Below are 25475 nucleotides of genomic sequence, written 5' to 3'. Positions count from 1 at the left end.
GTTGGTTCATGGGCTGTACCCGGCAGGCCACAGGAGTGCGAGCTATTAATGGTGGAGAAGCCATGATTGTTCCAGGAGAGGGTATGTGGGACCCCTCTTTGCTTTTCATTCAGTTTGCCGTGAAATGACAACTGCTCTAAAAAAATAAAAAATAGTCTATTAAATGACAAAACAAGAAAAATGAACCAACTAGGGTCTCTCCTGACGGGGATGCAGGCTCTGAAAGTTGTGCCTTTCGACCATTCTCTGGAGAAGCTACGCATGGGGTTCTCCAGGCGAGAACACTAGAGTGGGCTGCCATTTCCTCCTCGAGGGGATCTTTCGACCCAGAGATGGAACCCGAGTCTCTTACATCTCCTGCATTGGCAGGTGGGCTGTTTACTACTAGTGTCCCCCGGGAAGCCCCGAAGATAGGGGGAAACGGGCACGTCTTCCTAGCACCCAGCCCCATACAGAAGGCGAGGCCGGGAAGGCCTGGGAATCAATCCAGCCATGGGAGACGGGAGCAGGGGGCGCTCGGGGCGCTGACCCGGGGACCCACCTGGGGGCGTATCCGGGCCCGCCTTGCTCACAGAGCTCTGCAGCGCCGCCAGCCGGCTCTTCATGTGACGGACGCCCTCGGCGAAGCGTGTCTCCTGGCCTTTCAGCAACTGCTGCAGGTGGCGGATAGCCATGAGGAACTGCTGTTTGTTGAGACAGTTCTGGGGAGAGGAAAAAATATTCATCACCACCACTAGCATGGGGGGCCAGGGGTTACCGGGACCCTGGGCTCTAACACCCTGGGGATCCGCTGAGTACAATACAGAAGCGCTTGTATCCCGACAATATATCGGGTGAGGCCCCCAAAAAGCACTCCCCAGTTCCTACTTCAATGAAAATAAAGCTCCGATTTTCAGAGTGCAGGGCAGAAGTGATGACTCTAAGTGATTGGGTGGTAGAAGAATTATCTGAAGGCATTGTGCCTTATATGAGTGGTCTTACTTCAAAGACCACCCCCCCCTCCATCCTGCTAATTCTTCACTCCAAGTTACTGCTCTGAAATCTGGGCCTCGAGGAACTTTTTCTTTCTCTACCTTGGACATTCTTAAGCAGATGGATGATATAACATAGAACAGGCAAATCAGGGAAGCCCAGTGGTTCCCATTCTTTTAAAAATGTAACAGGGCACAGGACTTCCATGGTGGTCCAGTGGTTAAGAATCTACCTTGCAATTCAGAGGATGCAGGTTCGATCCCTGGTTGAGGAACTAAGATCCCATATGCCTTGGCACCACTAAGCCCTGGAACAACAATAGAAGACCCCATGTGACTCAAGGAAATCCCATATGCCACAACTAAACACCCGACACAGCCAAATAAATAATTAAGTATTTAAAAAATATAACAGGGCAAGTTCAGTTCAGTTCAGTCACTCAGTTGTGTCCAACTCTTTGTGACTCCATGGACTGCAGCACGCCAGGCTTCCCTGTCCATCACCAACTCCCAAAACTTGCTCAAACTCATGTCCATCAAGTTGGTGATATCATCCAGCCATCTCATCCTCTATCGTCCCCTTCTCCTCCTGCCTTCAATCTTTCCCAGCATTGGAAAATGCTGGAAAAGGGAATGGCATACCACTTCAGTATTCTTGCCTTGAGAACCCCATGAACAGTATGAAAAGGCAACAGGGCAAGTAAGAATAATTAAAGGAGCATTCAGTTAAGGTTAATGCTGAGTTCTAACACTTTCTGAAAAGCTCAAAACACAGAAGGAGGAGGCATGTGCTTATCACGATAGAGACTAACTTTAGCAAAACTTGGTTTCATGCCTAGTGATAAAAATCTCAAGGTCTCTGATCCTAACGGGGGCTTCCCAGGTGGCACTAAGTGGTAAAGAACCCGCCTGGCAATGCAGGAGATGTAAGACAGGTGGGTTCGATCCTTGGGTCAGGAAGATCCCCTGGAGGAGGAAACAGAAACCCACTCCAGTATTCTTGCCTGGGAAATCCCACGGACAGAGGAGCCTGGCAGGCTACAGTCTGTGGGGTTGCAAAGAGTCGGACAGGACTGAAGTGACTGCGCGTGCACTGATCCTAATTGCCCTTAAGAGCCAGGAAGTGAACAGGAGGGAGAGGTGAGGACTTCCCTGGTGGTCCCATAGTTAAGACTGCGCTTCCAGCGCAGAGAGCACAGGTTCAATCGTTGATCGGGGAACTAAGGTCCCCCATGCCAAGGTGGGGAGGGTGCAAAAAAATAAATAAACAAATAAGAACATTGCCTCACTGGGAACAAAAAGAAAGAAAGAAAGGAGAGGTGAGTACCGTGGGCAGAGATAGGACAGGCCCTGGTTCACATGTTGCACATTACCTCAGCACAGCCTAGTCCAGCCTGACTCACATGACCTGCATGGAACAAAGGAGAGTGGGATGATGGCAACCTCTGGGGATAGGCTTGTGAATCCGCTTTTATTTTCTTATACTTAATTTTTTTCCTACAATGATTATTAGCTTTATAATTAGAAAAAAAGCTTTCAAAGGCGGCCAGCGGTTGGCAGCCGGGAGGCATGTGGCCTCTGCAGCCTGGGTGGCTTCCAGCATCGCCAGTGGAGTGCTGCCACCGCGGCGGAGACGGAGCCGCGGCCGCTCTCTCAGGGCGGGTGCCAGGCCACCGCACCTTGGAGATCTCACCAAACACAAGGCTTATTGCTCCGGGTCAATGGATGCTTTTGACAAAGCTGAATCCCGTTGCCCCTGGAGCTCATTAATCCTTGGGGGCTCCTTGGCCTCCACCCTAAAACCAGGGCCTAACTGGGCCTGGCCTCAAACACAACCTTTGGGAAGGGAACTTTTCTTTGCTTTCCTTCTCCCTCCCTCCTTGTGGTCCTTCCCACACAGGCCTGGGCACCCGGGCAGTGACCTCTCGCAGTCCCTGACCTGCCCAGCATGGCGCAGCCATCCACCCAGATCGGACTTCACACACCCACCTCCCTTCCCTTTAAAAACACATAACAATAATAAGGAGCTGCTTCCAGAGATGCTGCTCCATAGCATGTGTGATTCACATCTGTGAAGTTCCTCACAGTGTACCAAGCTATATGCTACTCCTAGGAGGATGGAGGAGCCTGGCGGGCTACAGTCCATAGAGTCGAAAGGAATTTGACAAGACTGAAGCTACTGAGCACACAAAAGGACTACTGGCTGGCAGCAGCCCTGTGAAGAAAGCCTGGGACGGTCTCTGTTTTACAGTCAAGATATAGAGGCTGGAAGTCAAGCAACTTGTCCTGAACCATGTGGCCTGTGAGCGGCAGCACCAGGCTGGGGACCTGCTGACTCCAATCGATTGCGCCCACCAACAAGTCATGCCCCCGGGGTTGTCATACGCCTTAGTGTGCTCGGTCGCTCAGTCGTGTCTGATTCTGCAACTCCATGGACTGTAGCCCGCCAGACTCCTCTATCCATGGGATTCTCCAGGCCAGAACACTGAAGTGGGTTGCAATTTCCTCTTCAAGGGAATCTTCCCAACCCAGGGATCGAGCTCAAGCCTCCCACATTGCCGGCAGATTCTTTACCACTGTTTCACAAAAGCCTCTGTGTGGTGAAGGTTCTCAATTAGTCTGCATGAGGGATTGATCACCCTGTGACCCAAGCTAAATATCCCACAGGAGTGGATTTCTAACTCCTGTGTGGATTCCAGCTTGCCAGCATGAGCGGTGGAGACAGGAAGCGGGGTGGGTGGAGTGGAAGAGACAGCTTCACGCAGTGAGCCAGGCCAGCAGCTGCCTCCAGGGCCTGACAGCTGGGAGAGGGCTGTCCCAGGGGACAGGGAAGGGCTACGTTTCAAAGTAGGAGACGTTAGATCAATGCCAAGGCTTCTGCCAGGAACCTGGCATAGAGGACATTGTACTCCAGTCAGTACAGAAGGAAAGACGGGAATGGAAATAAAGGGGCCTCTGGGAAGCCAAGTAGTTGAATCTCAGTGCTCCCAGGTCCAGACACACTGCGCTCTGCTTGTGGTGGCACTGCCCTGGAGCCCTGCCTACCTATGCACCATGAGCAGCAAGCGCCACTGGCTTTGCCTCAAGGTGCTCATTACAGGTGAGCTGTGCTCACCTCTAGGCTTCCCAGGTGGCACTAGTGGTAAAGAACCCACCTGTCAATGCAGGAGACGTAAGAGACACGGGTTCGATGTTTTGATCCCCGGGTTGGGAAAATCCCCTGGGGGAGAGTCCCATGGACAGAGGAGCCTCTGAGCTACAGCCCATGGGGTCACAAAGAGTCGGACACGGCTGAAGTGACTTAGCATGCACATGCTCATCTCTCCAGTCACGATGGGAAACCCTCCCAGATCAAGTACACTAAGGCCACGCAAAGGTGGAGATGGAGGAGGAAGGTGGGGGGCAGGCTTGATGAGGGAAGGTCAGGAAACCTTAGCCATCGCTGCCTCCAGCCTCACTATGGTGATGCTAACAGAATTAAGTGTTAAGGATCCTGTGAGCCCAGAAATAAGCCCATGCATATATGGTCAACTAACCTATGACCAAGGAGCCAAGAACATGTGACGGCAGAAGCACGGTCTCTTCAACAAGTGGCGCTAGTGAGGAGCGGAGTATTTCCTGCATATTAAACAAGGATGTCACAGTCATCAGTGATCGCAGGCCTCCAGTGTGACCCTGTGAGCCCTAAGGGCACTCAGGAAGAAGAGCACGTGAGATCTCGCAGCCATCAGACTATAGCCCCTCCCTATGGTGAGCCCCGAGGAAGCTCAGGAAGTAAAAAACACAGGATACCCGCCCCAGATGGCTGAGGTGCGTATGAAAGAACGATTTCAGTGAGCCCAGACTTGCACCTCCCCATACACAGAAAGCACTAAACTCCTTAACTTGGGATATCTGGTTTTCTTTAACGATAATCTTTTGATGTGTAGACTACCTGCTATTTGTTGCAAAACTTCTATGTAACCTGGTTCCTCCCCTCACCTCCTCAGAGTCGTTCTCTCCAGGTTGCTTGAGATACTGCCTCCCAGGCTTGAAGTCCTAAGAATTCCCACCAAATAAAACATAACTCTCACCTTTTAGGTTATGAATATTTTTTAAGTTGACACTGGGAAAAACTGGACAGTAACATGCAAACGGATGAAACTAGACCGCTGTCTTACATCCTCCACAAAATTCACTCAAATTATATTGAAAATTTAAACCTAAGACCTGAAACCATAAAACTCCTAGAAGAAAACATAGGCAGTAAGCTCTTTGACGTCAGTCTTGACAATGACTGTTTTTTTGGATTTGACACCAAAAGTAAAGGCAATGAAAGCGCTCATAAACCAGCGAAGCTAAATCAAACTGGGAAGCTTCCGCACATCAAAGGAAACCAGCAGCAAAATGAAAAGGCAGTCTACAGAATGGGAGAGAGCACTTGCAAGTCATCTGCCAATTTTCTCACAAGGGGTTAATATCCAAAATACACAAAGAACTCATATAATTCAAGAGCAAAATAAAACAGAAAAAAAAAATACTTCGGCTATCCGATGTGAAGAACTGACTCCTTAGAAAAGACCCTGATGCTGGGAAAGATTGATGGAAGGAGGAGAAGAGGGTGACAGAGAATGAGACGGTTGGATGGCATCACTGACTCAATGGACATGAGTTTGAACAAGCTCCAACTCAAGTTGGGGAGGGACAGGGAAGCCTGGCATGCAACAGTCCATGGGGTCTCAAGGAGTTGGACACAACTGAGCGACTGAACTGAACTGAAACAAAAATCTGATTTTAACATGCGGAGAGGTTCTAAATAGTTTTTCCAAAGAAGACATTCCAAAGATGGCCAACAGGTACATAATAAGATGCTCAAGATGACTAATCATCAGAGAAATGCGAATCAAAACCATAATAAGTATTACCGCATTCCTGTTGAATGGCTATTATAGAAGAAACAAGAAATAACGAGTATTGGTGAAGATGTGGAGAAATGTGAGCCCTTGTTCCCTGTTTGTGGGAAAGTAAATTGGTGCAGCCACAATGGAAAACAGATTGGAGTTTACTTAAAAAATTAAAAATAGAACTACCATATGATCTAGCAAGGAGATCCAACCAGTCCATCCTAGAGGAAATCAGCCCTGAATAATCATTGGAAGCACTGATGCTGAAGCTAAAACTCCAATACTTTGGCCACCTGATGTGAAGAGCTGACTCATCTGAAAAGACCCTGATGCTGGGAAAGATTGAAGGTAGGAGGAGAAGGGGATGAGGGAGGATGAGATGGTTGGATGACATCACCGACACAATGGAATGAGTTTGGGTAAACTCCAGGAGTTGGTGATGGACGGGGAGGCCTGGCATGCTACAGTCCATGGGGTCGCAAAGAGCTGGACACAGCTGAGCAACTGAACTGAACTGATGATCTAGCAATTCCAAAGGAAACAAAGTTATATCTTAAAAAGATATACACACCCCTATGCCTACTGCAGTGTTATTTTCAATAGCTAAGACATGCGAACAACTTTAATGCCCACTAGCAATGAAGACTCAGCACAGCCAAAGGTAAATAATGAATTTTTTTAAAGTTGATGAGAGTAGATTTTTTTTTTTGGCCACGCAGCCTGTGGCACCTGCATTGGAAGTACAGAGTCTTAACCACCAGACTGCCAGGAAAGTCCCTTAAAAGAATAGATCTCAAAAGCTCCCATCATAAGAAACACAGCTGCAACTATGTGAGGTGATGGGTGTTAATTAGATTTACTGGGGTGATCATTTCACAATATATATGTATATCAAATCATTACTTCGTATATACCTTGGACTGTGTGGTGTGCGTGTGTGCTTATTTGTGTCTGACTCTGCGACGCCAAGGACTGTAGCCAGCCCAGCTCTTCTGTTCATGGGATTTTCCAGACAAGAACACTGGAATGGGTTGCCATTTCATCCTCCAGGAGATCTTCCTGACCTAGGGATCAAACCCATATCTCTTGCATCTCTTACACCGGCAGGAGGATTCTTCAGCACCAGAGTCACTGGAGAGGCCCCATGTCTTGGACTAATACAATGCTATCACTCGTTTATATCATGTTATGTAATTTTATCTCAATAAAACTGGGAGAGGGAGGAACAATAAAGTTCACAAGGGGGAAAAACGGGAGATCCTTGTCCTCTTGGCAAGCTAGCTTGGCAGGGGCAGAACCGGGGTGCCAAAGCAGTGGAAAGAATGATTGCCTGAGGTTTGATGGATTTATGCAGCAGCTGCTACTAACAGGCCAGCTCCTTGATCCCAAATTGCTAGAAATGGAGCCCATGGGCGCCACGCTTAGAATCTGTCACCTGTAGGGACCTCAGCAATGGCATAACTGAATTCATCTGCAGAGCAGAGGGACAGGCTAGAAACCTTCAGACCGAGTCAAGGGCTCAAGAGGTCTGCATTATATGGGCATACGGGGACAAATGAGGTCACGTGGTGGGGGCTGAGAACCTAAGCATCCCTCCTTTTCAAACTGAGAAAACTTTGTCAATTTGCTTGGTCAGAAAAATGAAGCATACTTTCTGCAAAACCACTCAAAATCCTGAAGAACACATCAGAACAAAGGACAAGTCCCATGAGCACAGACAACCACTGTTCACATTTAGTGTGGTTTTAACATTTGGATCAGGTATACACTCACACACGCAAAAGCGTCCCCTGACAGTTGCTGGACCTCGGAGGCAGGCCCCGCACTAGCTCTTTATTCTTGGCGCCAAGCTGTGGCATTGTTTCCACACCAGTGAGCAGAGCAAAAGTCAAACCTGCACCTCAGTCTGCTTCTGTTCCTCTCTGTTCCTTTCAGCCCGCTTCCGTTTGTCTGCCCATTTGCCCTCCCACGCCCACCAGTATCTGCTTTCGGCCGAGAGAAGCCACACAAGGGAACAGACCATTTCCTTCTTTGTACGCAAGGGGGCTTTGAGGGGCTTCAAGGGCCTGCGAGGCTGCGGGACGAGAAACAGGCTGGACCGTCTGGTGTCACCCACCTGCATTTCAGCCTGGCTTCCCATCTCAGGGTCCCAGACTCTAACTGTAAAAAAGAACCTCCCACTTAGGTGGGAAGGCTCACCAAGGCTGTGACTGGGTGAAAGTCAAGTCTGGATGGGGCCGACAAGAAGAGGGGTCTCCACCAGGGAAGGAAGGCCTATCTTAGGGCCCCCACTTTCCCAGGTCTCTTCCAGGACCTCACTTTAAAAAATTTTTACTGTTTGGCCACACTGTGCACATATGGGATCTTAGTTCCCTGACCAGTGATCAAACACACACCCCCTGCACTGGAAGCCCAGTCTTAACCACTGGACCACCAGGGAAGTCCCTAGGACCCTCACTTTTAATATTTTTCTCAAAGAGCTCCTCAAATGGCCTACATTTGCATCCTTTCAATACCGGTCTCCATCCATGCTTGGTGTAGGCCGTTGACAATAAATAATGAAAATTAGTTCTTATTTCTTTGAATTAATAACTTATTTGTAATGGGACCAAGAAAAGACATTCAGTGAAACTCTCCTATCCTCGAGGAGAAAAAAATCAAGATTTCCCATTTCTGGTATCAAACTCTCCCTCAGAGCACTGGCCCTCCAGTGAATTTAAACATCAAGAGTGATGTTTGCAGAGAAGACCAGAAGCAGAGAGAGGAGTAGCAACAGCAGTCATTCCACCCACTCTTTCCAAGCTGGGGTGGAGGTGGCAGAGATGGTTCCAGAACACGCTAGCCAATGTTGACAGCCAGGTGGTAGGCGGCTGAGTCTAAGGCTTCTGGGAGCAAGGAGGTCACAGACGTGTACTCCATCCACCCCACGCCACGTCCAGGGAAAGTCCTGCCTATCTTCTGTCCAACTCATCCTGTTACTACATTGATTCTGATGGATCTGGTGGGGACACTTCAGAGGTTAAACACTCCTCTTCCTGGGAGACTAAGCAACTCAGAGACCCCACCTGTTGGCCCAGGGTTGGACACAGACAAAGACAGTTTGTGTCCCCAGCTCATTGCAAGCCCATGCCAGAACTTGGTGGGTGGACCCTCCCACCCCATCCAGGCCTCCTTGCCATCTGGGCTCAGTTTACAAAGTAGCCCAGTTCTCAAAGCAGTCAAGTGCCAGGGCATGCCGGATTGGTGGGTGGGGGTGTCCTTGAGGCTCTGTTCTCACGTGACCTGGCTTGATGGCCATCCTCACATCAGTCTTGGCAAAGAGACTATTTCTAAAAGCCACCTCAGTGACAACAGAACCCCAGGCCCCTCCAGGCGGGTGCAGATGACCCCTTGGACCTCGGATGGGCTGTCTTGCATTGGTTTCCTCTAAGCCACAGCTATGCGTCAGCATGTTGTTAATGGGAACACAGATGTTTTGATGACTTTAGGTCTGTGAAAGGAGAGAGCACACTTGCCAAGCGTGTGCCTGCTAGCCAAGGCTTGAGGCCCTCTGCATGTGAGTCATGTAGAATTCACACATGTTTTTTTTCTCTGAAAGATTTTTTTTTTTAAACTTTAGACCAAATCAGAAGCAGATTATAACTCCCTGACTTCTCTCATCCCAGTGACCTTGACCCAGCAACCACACTGAAGAGGAAAGGGACACTTCTGGGGGAAGTGGGGGCACTTTAGGGGGCAGGCTGTTATCTTAGGGTTCTCCAGAAAAAAACAGAATCAAGGAGAACCAATTGTATTGGGTTGGCCCCAAGGTTCATTCAGATTTTTCCATAACATCTTACGGAAAAACCCTAATGAATTTGTTGGGCCAACTCAATATATACACATCATACCCACTCCAGCGTTCTTGCCTGGAGAATCCCAGGGACAGGGGAGCCTGGTGGGCTTCTGTCTATGGGGTCGCACAGAGTCAGACACGACTGAAGTGACCTAGCAGCAGCAGCAGCAGCAGCAGCAGCAGCAGCAGCAGCGAGAGAGTGAGAAGGACAGAGATTTAAGGAACTGGCTCCTGCAGTGTGGGGGCTGGAGACCTGGGAAGAGCTGGTGTTCCATATCCAAAGGCTGTCTGAAGCCAGAACGCCCTCCTTCTCCCAGGACCTCAGTCTTTGGGATGAAGCCCACCCTCCTTACGGAAGGTAACCTGCTTTACTCAAAGTCTACAATTTAACACTCATCACATCTAAAAAATAGCTTCATAGGGACTGGTGTTTCACCAAATATCTGGGCACCATGGCCTAACCATTTCACAGCTTAGAGAAACTGAGGCTCAAGGTATCTGGCTGATGGATGGTGGGGCTACCTTCTCTGCCACATCGTGTCCAGTCCATCCTTTGAGGAGCACATTCTGCCCATTTCTTCAGCCCAAAAGAACCAGGACGAGGGGCTCAGAGGAGGCCCCAGTTTGCCAGAGGACCCTCTCAGTGCCTTGGCAGTCCCCTCCCAACACACCTGCACAGACCCTTCTGGGAACATCGGCCCAGGTGTGTGCACATTCACACATGAACCCCGATCTCCGAGACCTGTGAAAGTGAACTATCTGGATCTGACCTGGTCTCCGGGGGCTGATGCAAAGAGGTGGAGGGGGACGGGGGCCTGGTCTTGGCCACCAACACAGGCAGAAGGGAAGGGAAGGATGGGCCACGCGTGAGAGGAGGGGCTTTGGAAGTCCCGCCCTTAGAGAAAATCACCTGCACAGTTGTGAAGGGCTGAATAACAGACGTGGTGTACTTTCAGATGTTTCTACCCTCCCTAGCGAAAAATCCCAAGCATTTCTGGGTGAGCAGGTAGACGTGAGATGAAAACCATCCTGTCCTGGACCTGTGTCCCACCTGCTCCTCCCGGGCCCTGCTGCAATCTAAGCTTCCTGAAGACAGATGTCAGAGGCCACACTGCATCACTTCCTTGTTTCCACCCGCCAGTGGCTCCCCACCCATGAAAATAAAGGCAAACTCCTCTCCATGTCACTGACAGGGTGGATTCTTTTCCTGTTGCTGCTCTAACAAATCAACATAAACCTGGCCACTTAAAACAACACATTTATTATCCTACAGTCTGGTAGGTCAGAACTCCAACATGGGTCTTGCTGGGCTAAAATCAAGGTAAGATTCTTAGATTTCCTGGGTAAGAACATAGATATCTTGGAGAGGGGAGCATTATTCTGCTTCCCACGTTGTGTGCTCAAGCCCTGCCACCTCCAACAGTGCCCAGATCGGACACCTTCTGGGCTCCAACATTCAGACCTCTGTGTTTCTCCACACACCTTGTGCGGCATGCTAAGTCGCTTTAGTCATGTCCAACTCCTTGCTACCCTATGGACTGTGGCCCCCCAGGCTCCTCTGTCCATGGAATTCTCCAGGCAAGAATACTGGAGTGGGTTGCCATTTCCTTCTCTAGGGGATCTTCTCCATTGACCCAGGGATCGAACCAGTGTCTCTTATGTTTCCAACACTGGCAGGCAGGTTCTTCACCACAGGTGCCACCTGGGAAGCCCTCAGTTTCCACAAACCTTAGCAAGTTTATTTCTACCGCAGGGCCTGTGCACTGGCCGTTTGCTCTGTCCAGATTCTGGCCCCGGTCCTTGAAAGTCAGTTTTCCACTTTCACTAGAAGCACCCTTCTTGGAGAGCCCTTACGTGCCTACCAAGTGTAGGGCAGCCTCCTGGCCTCCCTCCAGTACACACCCCATTTCCATTGTCTGCCTCTGGATGCGTTCAGGTCTGTCTGGTTTTTCTCTGCATGCTTGGCGAGTCACGTACTGAGATCTGTTCTTTGAATGTCATTCACGTGGTCCTTCCTATAGCCCCATGAGACAGGGATCTCAGAGGAGAGCACTGACTCACAAAAGGCAGGAACTTGCCCCAGGTCACTCAGCCAGGAAGAGTGGGAGCCAGAACACAGAGAGGCTGCCTCCCCAGACCCAGGACATCACCTGGCAGGACAGGCTCTCCGGACATACTTGTTGAATGAGCACATTATCTTACTAGCTAGATTCCTTCTGGGAAGGTAAAACCTCTAATTATGCAGTCAGAGAAAGAGCTCCAAGCTGATACTGACAAGTCTGTATGTTTTCACATTACAGTGTAAATGACTGAAAGTGTCTGATGTTTTTCTGAAAGTAGTTTTGTGTTTTGTCTATTTTTGCCTACAGGTACTCATGTATTCCGGGCTTCCCTAGTGACTCGGATGGTAAAGAATCCACCGGCAGTGCAGGAGACCCTGATCCCTGGGTCAGAAAAATGCCCTGGAGAAGGAAATGGCAACCCACTCCAGTATTCTTGCCTGGAAAATTCCGTGGACAGAGGAGCCTCGGGGGCCACAGTCCATGGGGTCGCAAAGAGTCAGACGTGACTGAACAACTAAACGACAATTTTCTTTCAAATGAAAATGTCTGTGATGTCCTTACTTTAAGTTCCAGCCAGTCCCAAAGAAGCAGGGAAGACTGGGTGGAGACTTTGAAAGGACAAAGAAAGTTCTATCCACCCAGGGAGTCTGCCCCGTGGCCCCAGGGCTGCATAAGCCTGGGGAAAGTTTGTAGAACCCTGGCAGTCCCACCATTGTCCCTGCTGATCAGGGGCATCGGCCAGTCTCCAGCGCCACTCAGCAGACAGACACTCCTCCTGGGGCAGCTGACGAGGAGGCAGGTCAGGGTGGCCGTATGTAAGCAAGACTGCTGCCCCAGCGGCAGGGGGAGCACTCCACAGCCACTGGCTGGTTCTGCCAAGAATCAAGGCAGGTGTCCAACAGGACCCGCCATGGTGAGCAGGCCTAGGAGGGGATCAGTTCCCACCTGGAAGACTCCAGCCCAGCCCAAGGACCCAGTGCACTGCCTCCTTCCCCAGCTGGTCACCTCCGGTCCACACCCTCAGCCTGTACTGACCAATGCCCTTGAGGGCTAGAAACTGCCCCAGCGGAGCAAAGGGATCTCTGCTCTTCACTGCGATCAGGGCAGTCCTTGACAGGACTGGGAAAGAGTCACACTCCTGAAGGTGCCGAGGAAAGATGGAGGCTGCTGGAGAAAGGGGAAATGCCAGGATGGCCTTCCGGTCACCCATCCTCACCCTGAGCCCGCCCATTTGTCTAAACCCCGTGCCTGTGGGGAGTGAGTCCCTGGACCAGTACTCATGAAGGCCTACAGAATGGCAATCTCGCCCTCCCTGCAAGGGGCCCTTCTGGTCTTCCCATCCAGGGGGTCGTCTGTTTTCCCATCTCCGGACACGGGCAGGTCTTGTGACTTGCTTTGGCCGGCAGAACACACTGGAAGCGAAATACCAGTTCCAAGGCTGGCTCTGGATTAACCTTATTGTCTAGTCTCTGAATCTGATGTTTTCACATCTGGGGCTGTGTGACTTGGCATGGACTGTTCCACGGGGGGTGGGGGTTGGCTAGCAAATTCCTAAAGGCAGCAGACAGCACAACACCCTCCTTGCCCATGCCCAGCACACCTTAGGTGGCAAGCCAACCAAAGCTGAGCCCACCCCCCTGAACACCCCACCCTAGCCACGCCCCCCCAACAACCCCAGGGTCCATCAGCACACAACTAGGAACAGCCTTATACTGCCATCTCGCTCACATTATTCCAACTAGCCAGTCCAAACTCGGTTAGTGCCCTTACCCCGTCTCAAGGCCCCCAGTACAGGCTCTCCCAAAGTTTCCATCCCCCTCTCTGCCTGATGTTTTCTCTGTAACCTCCTTCTCTCGAGAACTCTAAGTTAATAACATGCTATCTTTTCCCCGGCACTGTCTCCTGATCTGTTGGCCCCACCCCGCCTGACTGAAACCGAAATGTTGGCTTCACGGCAGAACAGCGTCTCAAGAAGCCTGGTGCATCCTGCTGGCCTTAGCCCTCGGCCACTTTCCAACATGCGGAAAGCCCAGGCCAGCCTGCTAGAGGACGGGGGACTGCATGAAACAGAGGCATCCAGCCCTGGCTAACCCAGCAGCTGTCCACAGACCAAGAGGAGCCCAGGCCTAGAGAGTGGAGCCTGGAGCCCATGAGCAGAACAGATGATCTGAGTCCTGCTCAAACTGGTGACCTTGTCAGCCAATTCCAGACCCAGAGCAGCTCGATCAGAACCAATGCAGGATCCTTGTCTGTTTGGTTCTCGGTGAATGGGCCATAAAAGTGAAAGTGTCAATCACTCAGTCGTGTCCAACTCTTTGCAACTCCACAGACTGTAGCCCACCATGCTCCTCTGTCCATGGGATTTCCCAGGCGAGAATACTGGAGTGAACAGCCACGCCCTTCTTCAGTTGGATCTTTCTGACCCAGGAATCGAACCCAGGTCTCCCACATATCAATCACATGATTTTTTGCCATGTGAGCCACCAGGGAAGCCCATGGACCGTGGCAGCCATCAAATATGTGTTTTATGAAATAACTCATTTTCGATTTGAATGATTCACACATCCTGGTAGCTGTGGTTCATCTCCACGAATCCTTCTAAAACAGGGTGATCAGTTGCTCGGTTGTGTCTGACTCTTTGTGACCCCATGGAGTGTAGCCTGCCAGGCACCTCTGTCCATGGGATTCTCCAGGCATGAATACTGAAGTGGGCTGCCATTTCCTCCTCCAGGGGATCTTCCAGACCCAGGGATCGAACCCACGTCTCTTGCCTCTCCTGCATTTGGCACTTGGATTCTTTACCGCCAGCATCACCTGGAAAGCCCTCTAATACAAGAACTGGTTATAAAACCCTGCAGCAGGGTTGGCAAATACTCCTGGTGCTACGAGCATGGCAGATACCTCTCTGATCAAGCACGGTATTCTTTCACATTGAGCTCCGAAGTGAACAACAATCCATCCCAACCAAGGCTCCAGGCAGCCCCAGGCTATCCGTTTAAATTGGCAACAGAATTGACATTGATAAACTGACCACAACTGAGACAGGCTGGGACCTGGGACCCTGCAGCGCTGGACACAACTCTCCTTGAGTAGGGAAATACAAAGAAGCTGTATGAGACTAAAAATAACTGCGTGCATGCATAGCTGGGGCAGATTCTGGGTATAGAGACCAAAAGGCCCAACTGCCACTTTTGAGGAGCCTGGAGCAAAAGCAGGGTACTGTGTATGCCCTCTGCACTCCACACCACCAGAGGGGTGGGCAAAGCAGCTAAGCCACCCTTCCCACATGCCCCTGGCCATACTCCTGCCTATGCCCCCATATAAGGAACAAGCTTCCCCATTCCCACTTGTTCTTGATCCCGCCTGCTGCAGCAGGGCCCCATAAGGCCTTGTCTGGGCTTCTCTGGTCTCTAGTCAATTTCTGTTGACTGGGGAGGGCCAAGAACCCTGCTTGATAACAACACGACACCAGGATGGAATGTGTTCAGATTTCCGTGTTTCTACCCTTTGTCTCATCCAGGGAAGAGGTACTGAACCCGTGCCACCTCCTCTCCCTCCGCCTCCGTCAGTGGGGTTCGGTGGGTGGGGGCATCCTTCCCCCTTCTCGCTCCTCCCTCAGGCTTTGATCCTAATACAAGGATTCAGTTGCTACTGTCTCGGGTGCATCAGGCTCCCTGTCTACAGTGTGGGGATAATGCTGCTACCATTGTCTGCTTTAAAATTTCAAAGAGGGACAAGTGTAACATCTCCAGTACGAAAGTGACTCGGGAAGGACAAGGATGGTGAATTAAATCATCATTTTCCTGACAATGTGTTCAAAAAAACAAGGGAAGAAGCCAAGAAAGAGGAAGGCATATGAGCCAGAAAACGTAAACTCCAGTACAGGCCAAAGTCCCCGGGTAGCCGCAGGGCTATGAGCCCAGAGAAGGTTCAGCAAAACTGGAATCCAGGGGCAAGGAGCCCGGCAGAATAGGGACCAGGAAAGAGATTTTTGGAAACTCTAGTGCTTATGTAGAGGATGGATGGGGCAAAGGAGAAAAACTTTGAGGAAAACCATAAAGTGGCCCAAGAACGAAATCATGGTAGGTTACTTGGCTCCGTACCGAGCAACGGAACGAAGTGCTCATCTGTCATCACAGAAGATCAGTTACGCAGAAATGTGGAATAATTTCCAGGGCATTTGAAAATAGTAGCCTCAAGAGAAAGAGCTCTCTCGACTATGGGACAATTTCTTGAAAGCCACAAACTACCAAAAATCCCCCCGCAAGAAAAAGAAAAGCTACCCAAAGGAGTTTTGTATCTGTCAAAGAAACTGAATTCATAGTTAAGAATCTTCCAGAAAAGAAATCTCCAAGCCCACATGGTTTCATTGGTCAAGTCTATCAAACACCGTGAGAGGAACTGACACCACCTCTACGTAGTCTCTTCCAGAAAACAGAAAGAAGGGGCCAACTCACAGTTCATTCTAGGAAGCTAGTGTCATTGTGGTAACGCACCCAGGCAAAGACAGGAGAAGAGATACACAGACAAGGGGTCAGCAAATTGTCTGTAGAAACAGGGCCAGAGAGTCAAGTTTTCCAACTTTGCAGCCCATAGAATATCTGTTGCAACTACTCACCTGTACGGTTGTAGTGCAAAAAGCAGCGATGGTAACATGTAAGGGAGTCAGCGTGGCCAGATTTGAGCACCAGTGGGCTGGATATGTTTCATGGGCTATAGTTTGCTGACCCCTGCAACTAGATACAAGAATTCTCACAAAACATTAGCAAGCAGAATCCAGAAATATACACAACGTATAAGATGACATGATTCAATCAGGGTTTATCTGCGAGTGCAAGGCTGGTTTCAAAATTAGAAAATCACATGACATTATAATGTGTTATACCACAATTAAATCAATTACACCACAATTAAAATTTTTAATTAAATTTTAAAAAGTCAATCAACATTATCCACTTTAATAGCAGACTGAAGAATAACCACGAGATCATATCAGTTGAGACAAAGCATGTGATGAGATTCAGCATCCATTTATAATAAAAGGTGCTGTGATGATGCTATAATATCATCACAATAATAAAAGATGATGCTGTGAAAGTGCTGCACTCAATATGCCAGCAAATCTGGAAAACTCAGCACTAGCCACAGGACTGGAAAACATCAGTTTTCATTCCATTCTCAAAGAAAGGCAATGCCAAAGAATGCTCAAATTACTGCACAATTGCACTCATCTCACACGCTAGCAAAGTAATGCTCAAAATTCTCCAAGCCAGGCTTCAACAGTACGTGAACCATGGACTTCCAGATGATCAAGCTGGATTTAGAAAAGGCAGAGGAACCAAAGATCAAATTGCCAACATCCATTCGATTATCAAAAAAGCAAGAAAGTTCCAGAAAAACATCTACTTCTGCTTTATTGACTATGCCAAAGCCTTTGACTGTGTGCATCACAACAAACTGAAAAATTCTTAAAAGAGATGGGAATACCAGACCACCTGACCTGCCTCCTGAGAAATCTGGGTGCAGGTCAAAAAGCAAGAGTTAAAACTGGACATGGAACAACAGACTGGTTCCAAATCAGAAAAGCAGTACATCAAGGCTGTATACTGTCACCCTGCTTATTTAATTTATATGCAGAGTACATCATGAGAAATGCTGGGCTGGGTGAAGCACAAGCTGGAATCAAGCTGGGAGAAATATCAATAACCTCAGATATGCAGATGACACCACCCTTATGGCAGAAAGCGAAGAAGAACTAAAGAGCCTCTTGATGAAATTGAAAGAAGAGAGTGAAAAAGTTGGCATAAAGCTCAACATTCAGAAAGATCATGGCATCTGGTTCCATCGCTTCAAGGTAAATAGATGGGGAAACAATGGAAAGAGTGTCAGACTTTATTTTTGGGGGCTCCAAAATAACTGCAGATGGTGACTGCAGCCATGAAATTAAAAAACACTTGCTCTTTGGAAGAAAAGCTATGACTAATCTAGACAGCATATTAAAAAGCAGAGACATTACTTTGCCAACAAAAGTCTGTCTAGTCAAAGCTATGGTTTTTTCAGTAGTCATGTACAGATGAACCACAAAGAAAGCTGAGGACTGAAGAATTGATGCTTTTGAACTGTGGTGTTGGAGAAGACTCTTGAGAGTCTCTTGGACTGCAAGGAGATCCAATCAGTCTATCTTAAAGGAAATCAGTCCTGAATATTTATTGGAAGGACTGATGCTGAAGCTGAAACTCCAATACTTTGGCCACCTGTTGTAAAGAATTGACTCATTTGAAAAGTCCCTGATGCTGGGAAAGATTGAGGGCAGGAAGAGAAGGGGACAACAAAGGATGAGATGGTTGGATGGCATCACCAACTGGACGGACATGAGTTTGAGTAAGCTCTGGGAGTTGGTGATGAACAGGGAAGCCTGGTGTGCTGCAGCCCATGAGGTTGCAAGGAATCAGACATGACTGCGTGACTGAACTGAACTATAATAAAAACTCTATTAAGCTATGGCTATAAAACCTTAACCTGACAAATGGCTTCTACAAAGACCTACAGCCTAGCATCCCACTTAACATTAAAAAACTAAATGCGGGACATTCCTGGTGATCCAGTGGCTAAGACATTGCACTCCGAAGGCAAGGGGCCTGGATTCCATCCCTCGTCAGGGAACTAGAGCCCACATGCTGCAACTGAGACCCAGTGCAGCCAAATAATTAATAAATAAAATATTTTAAAACAGACAAAAAAGCTGAACACATCTTTCCCACAGCAAGGATGTCCGCTCTGTTACTCAACACAGTACTGGAAGTTTAATAAGTGTAATCAGGCTAAATAAATAAATAAACAGCACGTGTATAAAAAAGGGAGAAATAAAATTGCCCCTATTTGCAGATAACCTGATTGTTTATGTAAAAAATCTGAGGGAATCTACAAAAAGAAATCCCTATAGCTAATAAGTGAGTTCCACAAAGTCACAGGATACCACGTCAACATAGAAAAGCCCACTGAATTTCCATAGTCTAGGAATATAGCATCGGAAATGAAAAAATCTTAAAACTAATACTACTTAAAATAGCTCCAAAAATGAAATACTTAGATTTTAAATCTAACAAAGCATATTCACATTGAAAATTTTAAAATACTGATGAAAAAAATCAAGGAAGATCTAAATAAATGGAAAGACATGTAATTTCATGTCACTGGAAAACAATATTAAAATGCCATGTATGTACATGTGTATGTTCTTGGTCATGTCCAACTATTTGAGACCCCAGGGACTGTAGCCCACCAAGGCTCCTCTGTCCATGGGATGCTCCAGGCAAGAATACTGGAGTGGGTTGCCGTGCCCTCCTCCAGGGGATCCTCCCGACCCAGGGAACCACATGAACCCACATGTCTTACATCACCTGCATTCACAGGCAGGTTGTGTACCTCCTGGGAAGCCCCTTCAACTGAGAATTGCCTTTAAAAACATGTATCTTAACATAAACTTCACACTTTATATAAAAATTAACTCAAAACAGATCACAGATCAAAACATAAAGAAGCAAAACTATAAAATTTTTAGAAAAAAAAGTACAAGAAAACCTTAATGATCCGAAGTCAGAGAGTTCTTAGACTTAAAACCAAAAGCAAAATCTATAAAAATAAAAACTTAATCAGTTGGACTTCATCAAAATTAAAAACCTTTGCTCTGGAAAAGACACTGTTAAGGCAAGCTGCAGTGAATGAAATAACGCCATTTGTAGCAACATGGGTGGATTTATCCCCCTAAATGAAGTGGAGTCAGAGAAATACCGTAGGATATTACTTACAGGTACAATCTAGAAATAAAAAATGATACAAATGAACTTATTTACAAAACAGAAACAAACTCAAAGACTTAGAAAACAAATTTATGGTTACCAAAGGGGAAAAGTGAGGGGGGAGGGATAAAGTAGAAGCTTGGGGTTAACATACACATACTATTCTATATAAAATAGACAGCCAACAAGGACCTACTGTAGCGCATGGCCCCTATACTCAATACTCTGTTATAATCCATATGCGAAAAGAATCTGAAAAAGAACAGTATATGAATATGTATAATCAAATCACTCTGCTGTGTACCTGAAACTAACACAGCATTGTAAATCAACTATACTCTAATACAAAATTTAAAAATTAAAAAAAATAATAAAAATTTTAAAGGACAAGCTGCAGAAAATATTAGCAACTCACACACCTGAAAAAATGATTTCTAATTAAAGTATATAAAGAATACTTAAAACTCAACCATAAGAAAACAAGCCGCCCGTTTGGAAAATGGGCAGAGGGTCTGGATAGACGCTCCACCCAGTAGACTGTCCAAATGTCAAAGACGCACATGAAGAGACGCCAGCATTACCAGTCATTAGAGAAATGGGCATTTCAGCCAAAAGGAGGCATCACTCCATACCCACTAGAGTGACTTGGAGACAAATAAACAAACCTAATAATATTGAGTGCGGGTGAAGATGAAGGGTAACTCAGCTTTTTATGCATTGCTGGTAGGAACGTAAAATGATAAAGGGAAGTCGCTCAGTCGTGTCCGACACTTTGCGACCCCGTGGACTGAAGCCTACCAGGTTCCACCATCCATGGGATTTTCCGGGCAAGAATACTGGAGTGGGTTGCCATTTCCTTCTCCAGGAGATCTTCCCGACCCAGGGATTGAACCCGGGTCTCCCACATGGTAGGCATTGTAGGCAGACGCTTTATTATCTGAGCCACCAGGGAAGATCCTGAAAAATGATAAAACTGAATGGAATATAGCCTAGCTGCTTCTTACAAAGTTAAAGATACATTTACCAAATGACCCAGCAATCCCACTCTTAGATATTTACCCAAGAGAAATGAGTGTTTACATTCCACAGAAAGCTGTATGGGGAATGTTTATAGCAGCTCTCGTCATAGTCTCCCAAAATTGGAATTGATAGCATGGAGTCATTAAGTTCAGTGGCCGAGCTGACAAACTGATACGTCCACAGAGTGGAGCACTACGCAGCAATAGGAAGGAACCGTGCATTCCCGGAGTGACATGGAAGAATCTTATATACATTACGTCAGAATCAAAAGTCTATGTACTTTTTGCTTCCATTTATATGACATTATGAAGATGAAAAACTATAATGATGAAGAATAGATCAGTGATGCCAGGGGCTGAGGTGGGCAGACACGTGCCTACATAGGGCATCATGATGTCATTTGGAGTGGTGGAACCGTTCTGTCTCCTGACTGTGGTGGAGATGGCCAAATATAGAGCATAGCTCTATGGTTAAAATCATGGAAATGTACACTAAAGACATTTTTCCCCCAAGAAACTCCAAAAAGCAATGTATCCAATGGGAGTAGACAGTCAAAAGAATGAATCTCTAACAGTGGATTTTGGAACCCTGTAACAACTGATTACAAGGAGAGGTTTTGGAGAGAGGGAAGTATTCTGAAATACTGCAGCAGCCGCATCCCATAGCCACTCAGGAGGTTGAGGGCCAGCATGGGGCAGAAGGGTGAGGCGTGGGGCTTTGCTAAGCGTCCTTCCTTTCTTGTCTCCCCCGCAAGGCTGTCTCTCTTCCTAGGGCGAGACCACAGAGTGGGCAGCAGTGTTGAGAAGGGCCGCATTTATGGGATCCCCACACTGCTCAACCTCCGCTCCTTTCCCAGGACCACCGGTTCTCCAACAGCAGATCCCGAAAGTCTTTCAAAGTGACTCAGGACAGACATGATGAAAAGCCAGACAGGCGCTGGGGGTGAGATTCCCCAGCCTACACAGGACTTTGGGCAAAGGACAGTTTCACTAGAAGTGTTAAACCAACTTCCATGGAGAATCCCTTCTGCTCCCTTTCCCTCTCACCAAGCCCAGTAAGGCAGGTGCTTTTGCAGGTAAAGAAATCAAGGTTTAGAGGATAAGAAATTTGAGGAAGCCTGGACATGGCAGGGCAGGGATGGGACCCAGATCTTCCTCCAAGGACATAGCCTGAAAGAACTTACTTCCCTATTTGAACAGCAGCTGCAAACATCTGAGAACTGTCAAGGTCTCACCTTGTCCAGGTAACCTTGAGAGAGCAAGTAACAGCAGGACAGGCCCCCCCCGCCCCCCCCCCCCGCAGCGTCTTGTCTACCCTGCCCCCTCTGCTGGTCCCGGGTTGGGGGCCAACTAAGGGATGCACCTTCCTGTGCTCCTGGCTTTGCACTCTGGGCCTGAGGCTCTGTTTTGTAATCTGCAATGGGCAACCCTATTGTTCTGCTTGGTGAGTTCCTTGTGGGGACCTTCTGCGGCCTGGTGGCTGAGTGACTCCCTGCGGTGGCAACTCACCCCCTCCCACACTAACATGGACCAAGTTTGGTCTGAACTAAATCTCCCTTCCTGCATCCCAAGGTCTTCTAAGTGGCCACCGATATGCCTGCTTGGTTCAGATATTCAGTTCATGGGTGACAGTCTGTGGAGAAGAGAAAAGGCTTAGAGCCCAGAGAGAGAGATGAGGCTGTGTGACCCTGAATAAGTCACAATCTCCCTGGGCCTCAGCTCCCTCGTCTGCAAAATGGGGGTGGTGACAGTTCCCAACTCACAAGGCTGCTCTGAGAATAAAGAGCGTGGGAGATGCTTAGCAAAGAAACAGGCGTTCATCCGTCACTCGGCAAGCTTTCCTTCCGAATGGGCAACCCACTCCAGGATTCTTCCCTGGGAAATCCCACTGACAGAGAAGCCTGGCGGGCTAGAGTCCGCAGGGGTCGCAGAGTCCAACACGACTGAGTGACTGAACACACACACGCACACTGCTGTTACTGTTATTGCTGTGGATGGTATTGTCCGGGTAGCTGCCCTACAACTCACAGAACACGTGGTCACAGACGGAGGGGTCTCCAGTTTTCAGAACCAGTCTGGTGATAGCTGGCTTGGAATTTAGCAGTTCGAATCTTACCTTTGACAGTGCACTTTTAACTGAATTCTTTTTTCTTTTTCTACAGCACTGCTACAGCATGTGGGACCTTGGTTCCCTGACCAGGGATCCAAACAGCTCCCCCTGCTTTGGAAGTGAGGAGTCTTAACCACTGGACCGTCAAGGAACTCCCTTTAATCTGCATTTTTATCTTAATTTTTACTATCAATCCTTGCTGTTTAACGTAAAAGTGAATCTGTTCAAGTACATAAATCCATCGGGATTCCAATAGCCACAAGTCAGGGAGAGAAAACCTAAAGGAAAGCTGCCTGTAAGTTTGGGAAAGAAACAGTCCCAAATCTCAGGTCCCCCAGGCTCAGAGGGAAGTTGCTTCAGACACCGCCCTGTCCACCCCTGCCTTGGAAGTGCTGTGAACTGCTAAGAAAGTTGGTGGTGGGAGCAACACGCTTAAATTGGCTATTATGATGTTAGTTGCTCAGTCCTGTCAGACTCTTTGTGACCCCATGGACTGTAGCCCACCAGGCTCCTCTGTCCATGGGATTCTCCAGGCAAGAATACTCGAGTGGAAGGTTGCCATGCCCTCCTCCAAGGGATCTTCCCCACCCAGGGATAGAGCCTGGGGCTCCCACATAGAAGAAGGCAGATTCTTTACTATCTGAGCTACCAGGGCTATACTCCCAGAACAAAATGTTTTTGCTGTTAAAAAAAAAAAAAAAGTGGTGTTTTGTTTTTTTTTTTTTTAAGTTGGTGGGAAGAAGGATATTTCGGTTAGAAATTTAAGTGTTGGAAGTTGGAGTCACGGGACATCCTCTACTCTAATCGGGTGAGCGCGGAGCTCTTCTGGAGACCGGAGGAGGACCAACATCTCATGAGTTCTGCTCAGGCAGAGCCTTCTCTCTGTCTCTCTCTGTCTCTCTCTCCCCCAGCGGACCGAGGCTTTCGCACCGACTGCTCAGACCAGCCCGGGTCCTCCCAGACTGCCCGGCCCGCGATGCATCCGATGACAGAAGCAGGAACGGAACCCCAGCCCCAGCCTGGCTCCAAGCCCCCGGCCCGAGCATTCCGGTGGAATGTGGCGAGCCAAGGTCCTTCGGCCTCGGCGTGGCCTCCCCTGCAAGCAGGATCAGGGAACTGGCGGGAGGGACACTGACCTGGGAAGCCCGCGATTCGGGGCAGGCGAGGAAGAGCAGCAGAAGGAAGAGTGCCCGGGGACATTTGGGCACCATCTTTGCCAACCGGAACCTTTCTGCTTGGGAAGGGGAGATAACTTGGTCTGCCGCCCCCGCCGAGGCTGTCCCAACCGATGCAGCGGCCGCCCCTGCGGGGAACCGGGCTCCGCTCGGTCCGGATCGGCTCGGGTAGGGAGGAAAGCGGGAGCCCGGGAGCCCAGCTCGGCCCGCCGCGCTCGGGAGGTGCAGTCCCGGATCCAGGTGCGCCGCGCGCGGACCTGGAGCTCCCGCGGCCACCAGCGTCCGCTGCCGCCTGCACGAGACAGTCCCGGCGAGGCGGGGAGGCGCCGGCCCCTTGGCCAAAGCCGAGGAGGAGGGGCTGCCCGGCCAGGAATGCGCCTGGGAGCGCGCCCAACCCGCGCGGCTCCCGGAGGAGGCCCGGCGCGACGCAGAGGACGAGCGCCGGCATCCTGAGAGCCCTCGCGGGGGAGGCGGCCGAGGCGGCGCGCACGTGCGTGCGGGGCCCGGGAGCCCATCCCAGCGCCGGGCCGCTCCTGGCCCGCCCCTTTCCAGCCCGGGGACACTGAGGCTGACCTCATCCAGCAGCACGTGAGACTCAAATCCAGGTCTGTCCAACTTCAGAGCGCGCGCGCGCGGACGTATTCCTCCCCGGCACTCGGAAGACAGGACTGGTGTGGGCGCGAGATGGACTTCATGAACTTAGACCGAGCTCTCCACCCGAGAACTGCTGTCGGAGCACAAGAACACTCAAGCACAGTGACTCAGAATCAGCAGCCCTCCTCAGCTGCTGCCCTCCACTCCCAATGGAAGGAGAAACAGTTCGAACTGGGAGGCAGGGTTGTGGGAACACTGGATGCTTTGCTGAGGTTGGGTGGGACACGCCGCTGGGAAGGACAGACATTAGCAGTCTGAGTCCCCCTGCATCCAGGGGCTGTGGGAGGATCCACATGGCCTCAGCTCCAAGCTCCTGGAAAACATGTTTTAAGTTCTTACTGGAAGAGTGTTTTCAGAAGGCAACACTGCAGATGTCATGGTGCACACCAAGTCTGGCCAATCCTCAAATCTGTTTTTCCTGTTTCCAAATTTCATTTAGCAGAGCCCATTCAGAGCTCAAGGCACGGAGCTCAGAAGGCTACGTAGCCTTCGAGTCGAACTGTTTTCTTTTGGAAGGCAGAGGGGAAAATTGGAGTCCCATGGAAAACGAGGGGCCTGCTGCAGACTGGCCACCTGGGCAGACACTACCCAGGAAGTCAGGCTGGGCTGCCGGGCCACCTTGCCGCCGGGGGAAGGAGAGCGCGCCTGTGTACTGTTACTGCTGCTCCTGGGGAGGCTGCTTGAAGGGCACTGGGCAGCACACTGCTCCTCCCTGTCCAGGCGCGGGGGGGGCCAAGGAGCCCCGGGCGGAACCCGCAGCCTATGGAAATCGTGGTATTTCTGCCTCCATCGCTCACATTTGCTGTCTTTGCCAAAGCCCAGAGTCCCCCTCTTTGTACTCTCCCCTCCTCCACCCCTAGAGAAGAATTTCTTCTGGTCAATGAGGCTGTGTTTATTTTGTATTTTATCCCACCTGATGTTTACATGGCAACTGCCACCCTCAAAACCAACGTTTCTCGGCCGGGT

At 49.3% G+C, this 25475-nt stretch overlaps 1 protein-coding gene across 2 annotated transcripts in view; it reads right to left on the bottom strand.

The window, feature by feature from the left end:
* Window positions 1-24164, bottom strand: part of FBLN7 (fibulin 7) — a 57665-nt gene extending 33501 nt beyond the window's left edge. The window contains exons 1-3 of one of the 2 annotated variants that reach the window (XM_060412437.1): window positions 23817-24164; window positions 1205-1279; window positions 542-701 (exon numbers count right to left, since the gene is read on the bottom strand). In XM_060412437.1, the coding sequence (XP_060268420.1) occupies window positions 542-674 (133 nt within the window). In that variant the 5' untranslated portion in view covers window positions 675-701; window positions 1205-1279; window positions 23817-24164. The remainder of the gene's footprint in view (window positions 1-541; window positions 702-1204; window positions 1280-23816) is intronic. The other variant, XM_004006187.5, reaches the window with a different exon arrangement.
* Window positions 24165-25475: the final 1311 nt, after the last annotated feature.

The sequence above is a fragment of the Ovis aries genome, chromosome 3 (assembly GCF_016772045.2).
Source record: "Ovis aries strain OAR_USU_Benz2616 breed Rambouillet chromosome 3, ARS-UI_Ramb_v3.0, whole genome shotgun sequence".
NCBI classification, from domain to species: domain Eukaryota; kingdom Metazoa; phylum Chordata; class Mammalia; order Artiodactyla; family Bovidae; genus Ovis; species Ovis aries.
Note: the sequence above shows the minus strand (reverse complement) of the source record. Positions and strands in the feature narration are given on the sequence as shown.